The following is a 2,973-nucleotide window of genomic DNA, read 5'->3' on the forward strand; positions in this document are numbered from 1 at the left end:
AGAAGGTTCCCAAAGCCAGTAAAAACCGGCTGGGAATCCTCTAGAAGGTTCACAAAACCAGAACCTGTACATACGCTATAGCTGGGCTGGCCCAAGTCGCGCTCTAGGTCGTCCGCCTATGCGATACGGCGACTCTTTGACGCAAAATGCGTCAAATAGGGTTTTCCAGTATCTATTACTAAGGTGTAAGTAAAAAATGGAAGACTTTAACCCCTCATTTTCCACCTACATTGCAGATATGAACAAATATTGTCAGGAATTTGCATGGTTATACTTCATCCCACAACGACCTTGCACAATTATTGCTGGTACAGTAACATAATTGAGACCGTAGCGGTCTGTCTCCTCAAGTGTTTCCCGGTCCAAAAATAAAATAAAGTCGGTTATACTAGTAGTAGTACTACGATTGTTTTTACTTTTCATATGCAAACCAAAGCCCTTTGTGGTTGCGAACTTCTGCAGTGGAGTTAGCAAATCTTAATAAATCCGAAGTTTGATATACTAGTAGAATAACACCATGACCATGAATGTTTAAACTCCCAATATAAAACCTTCAAAACTACTACAGCAATAACAACACCAGAACACTAGCATTCACGTGCACATTACATCAGGGAAGTACATCAAAACCATTCGAAGGCATCACCATCAAGCTAAAGCGAACATACAGTGAAACCGTTAACAGCCAGTTTTTATTCGGTCGTGGATCCTACTGTGCCTTGGCCCCCGTTCCCACCTTAGGCCCAGCCACCACCTCGCCGCCGTACCGGAGCAGCTCGACGTCGCGGCAGATCCTGGCCGTCGTCTCTGCCGGGAGCGTCACCACCACGTCCCTCGCCGCGTCGCCCTCGGCCGCGGGCACGACGATCACGATCCCCTCTCCGGCCGCCCCGCCGACGCGGCATGCCACGCGCGCCGGCGGCACCCCGGCCACGAACTCGGCGCCGTACATGGGCACGTGGTCCAGCGCCATGCAGGTGAACTCTGGCCCGTACATCTGGAAGGGCTCGCCGCCTTCGGCCTGCCGCGCGTGCAGCCACTCCACGGCGGCCCACACATCCTCCTCCGGCACGCCGGCCACGCGCCGGTCCAGCGCCGCCGCCACGGCCGCGAGCCCCGACGCCAGGTCGGCGCGCGCGCGCGTGAAGTGGACGACGCTGCCGTAGTACCCCGTCGGCAGCGGCGCGTGCATCTTCTTGCGGAAGTCGATGGCGAGCGTGAGCTCCCTCTCCTCCTCGGCGCCGGCGACGCGGAGCCAGAAGAGCGCGGCGAGCGCCGCGAAGGGGCTCGTCTCGGGCTCGAGGGAGGACAGCAGCGCGCGCATGGCGTCGGCCGGGAAGTGGAACGTTGCGGATGACATGGCGTCGGCGGCGTCGGCGCTAGGCGGAGCGGCCGCGGACTTGGCGGCGAGCAGAGGCGGCGCCGGGGGCGGCGAGGCGGCCGGGGGCACGGCGAAGGACGGCGAGTGGAGGAAGGGCGGGTAGGGGCTGGTGCTCCGGCGGTGGGCGGCGGCCCAGCCGTGGAAGAAGAGCGCGGCCGCCGTGGGGTCGTTGTGGTAGTGCGTGCAGCTCAGCCCCAGCGCGTACGACTTGTCCGCGAACTCCGTCAGCTGCATCCACATCGCCATGCACGGCCACGAAATGTTAATGCTGTACCAGTGGATAAATGCAAACATGTAACGCATTCATTCGACCTGAGAAATCTGACGTGCAACTACTCCACAAGCAATTCAATTCTTGGAGCTGTTATACTGCAACAGCACTGCAACGCTGCTATACTTGTATTACAAATTTACTAATGTAATAGAAGGTCGATCGGGGAACTGATTCTCAACAATGTCTATGGTCATGAAGCATTGAACGGAAGAAATAGTATGAGATTAGTAGGCACCTGGACGTAGAAGGGAGACCAGATGTAAGCCTCGGACCCCATGGGCTCGAAGTAGGCGAGGTCCATCTCGTCGTCGCCGGACGCCGTGGCGAGCCACTCGTCAAGCGTGACCGACGCCCTCGCGTCCACAGTGCGCACGCCGGCGTCGTTGCATTTGACAATCCACCCGGAGCCGGCCGCGGGGCCGCCCTCTCCTTCGGGGCGGGTGAGCCGGCCGACCATGGCCGGGTAGAGCGAGAGCGCCTCGGAGAGCGACTCCTTGAGCGGGTCCCGGTCGACGCCGGGCGCGGCGCGGCAGTAGAGCACCAGGTGCACGGCGTGGCGGCCCATGGCGTTGTCCAGCGCCGAGAGCTCGTGCGTCTTGCCGGGGCGCACCGGCGTGACCGACGCCGCCGTCGACTTGGCGTACCGCGTCACGCGGCTGCCCGGTGCCGTCGCCAGGCCCGTCGCCGTCGGGGTCGCCGTCGGCATCTCCGGTCACGGTGCGCGCGCAGAGGAAAGGAGAGGGAGACGAGTGAGTGAGGATCCGGGGGCGCGGTCAGGTTCACTGGCGCTGGCAGGGGAGGGGTGATCCGGAGCATAAGTAGATCGGGGGAATTAATATGGCGGGAGGAGGTTGGCGGGGTTTAGATGCTGGTAGCTGAGCGCACATAACTGCCTGTTCAATTCCAGTCGCGAAAAAAAAACTGCCTGTTCAATTCGCGGTGGACGGGCCCGGCGCTCGTGGGGTGTCCGGTTGGTTGGTTGGTGGCCGGAGCACGGCGGTGGCGTCATGGGCTCGTGCCGTGCGCGCCGTGGAGCTCTCGTGGATTGGCCTCAGATCTCCTCCTCCGGCCATGGAGCAATCTCTGCAACACTGGACCCATCAAGGCATAGCTCTACCCCTGCGAAGTTTGGAAGAAGCTCTAGCTCTGTCACTGACCAACTGATCCAACATTGAGAGTAGTCGCTGCAACGTTGCCTTATCGAGAGTGAGTTTTTTTAGCAAACAACGAGAGTGCAGTGACCCCGCAAAAAACAGAGTGTGCAGTGCATTGATGAATGCTGAATGCGTGGTTTCTCGTAATGGCGGTTGATTCAGAG

At 59.5% G+C, this 2,973-nt stretch overlaps 1 protein-coding gene across 1 annotated transcript; it reads right to left on the bottom strand.

Moving 5' to 3' along the window:
- Window positions 1-510: 510 nt before the first annotated feature.
- LOC119303109 (protein ECERIFERUM 26-like) lies at window positions 511-2,473 on the bottom strand. Its single transcript, XM_037580198.1, has 2 exons — window positions 1,891-2,473; window positions 511-1,609 (listed from the first exon to the last, which is right to left on the bottom strand). The coding sequence occupies exons 1-2, from the start codon at window positions 2,359-2,361 to the stop codon at window positions 710-712; spliced, it is 1,371 nt and encodes a 456-aa protein (XP_037436095.1). The 5' UTR covers window positions 2,362-2,473; the 3' UTR covers window positions 511-709.
- Window positions 2,474-2,973: the final 500 nt, after the last annotated feature.

The sequence above is a fragment of the Triticum dicoccoides genome, chromosome 5A (assembly GCF_002162155.2).
Source record: "Triticum dicoccoides isolate Atlit2015 ecotype Zavitan chromosome 5A, WEW_v2.0, whole genome shotgun sequence".
NCBI classification, from domain to species: Eukaryota; Viridiplantae; Streptophyta; class Magnoliopsida; order Poales; family Poaceae; genus Triticum; species Triticum dicoccoides.

What these genes read in the sequence shown, in the direction of transcription:
- LOC119303109 (XM_037580198.1), bottom strand. Translation starts at nt 2,361, where the DNA reads ATGCCGACGGCGACCCCGACGGCGACGGGCCTGGCGACGGCACCGGGC. An exon ending in GGTCTCCCTTCTACGTCCAG is followed by an intron (nt 1,610 to 1,890) that starts GTGCCTACTAAT and finishes ATGTGGATGCAG; the next exon opens with CTGACGGAGTTCGCGGACAA.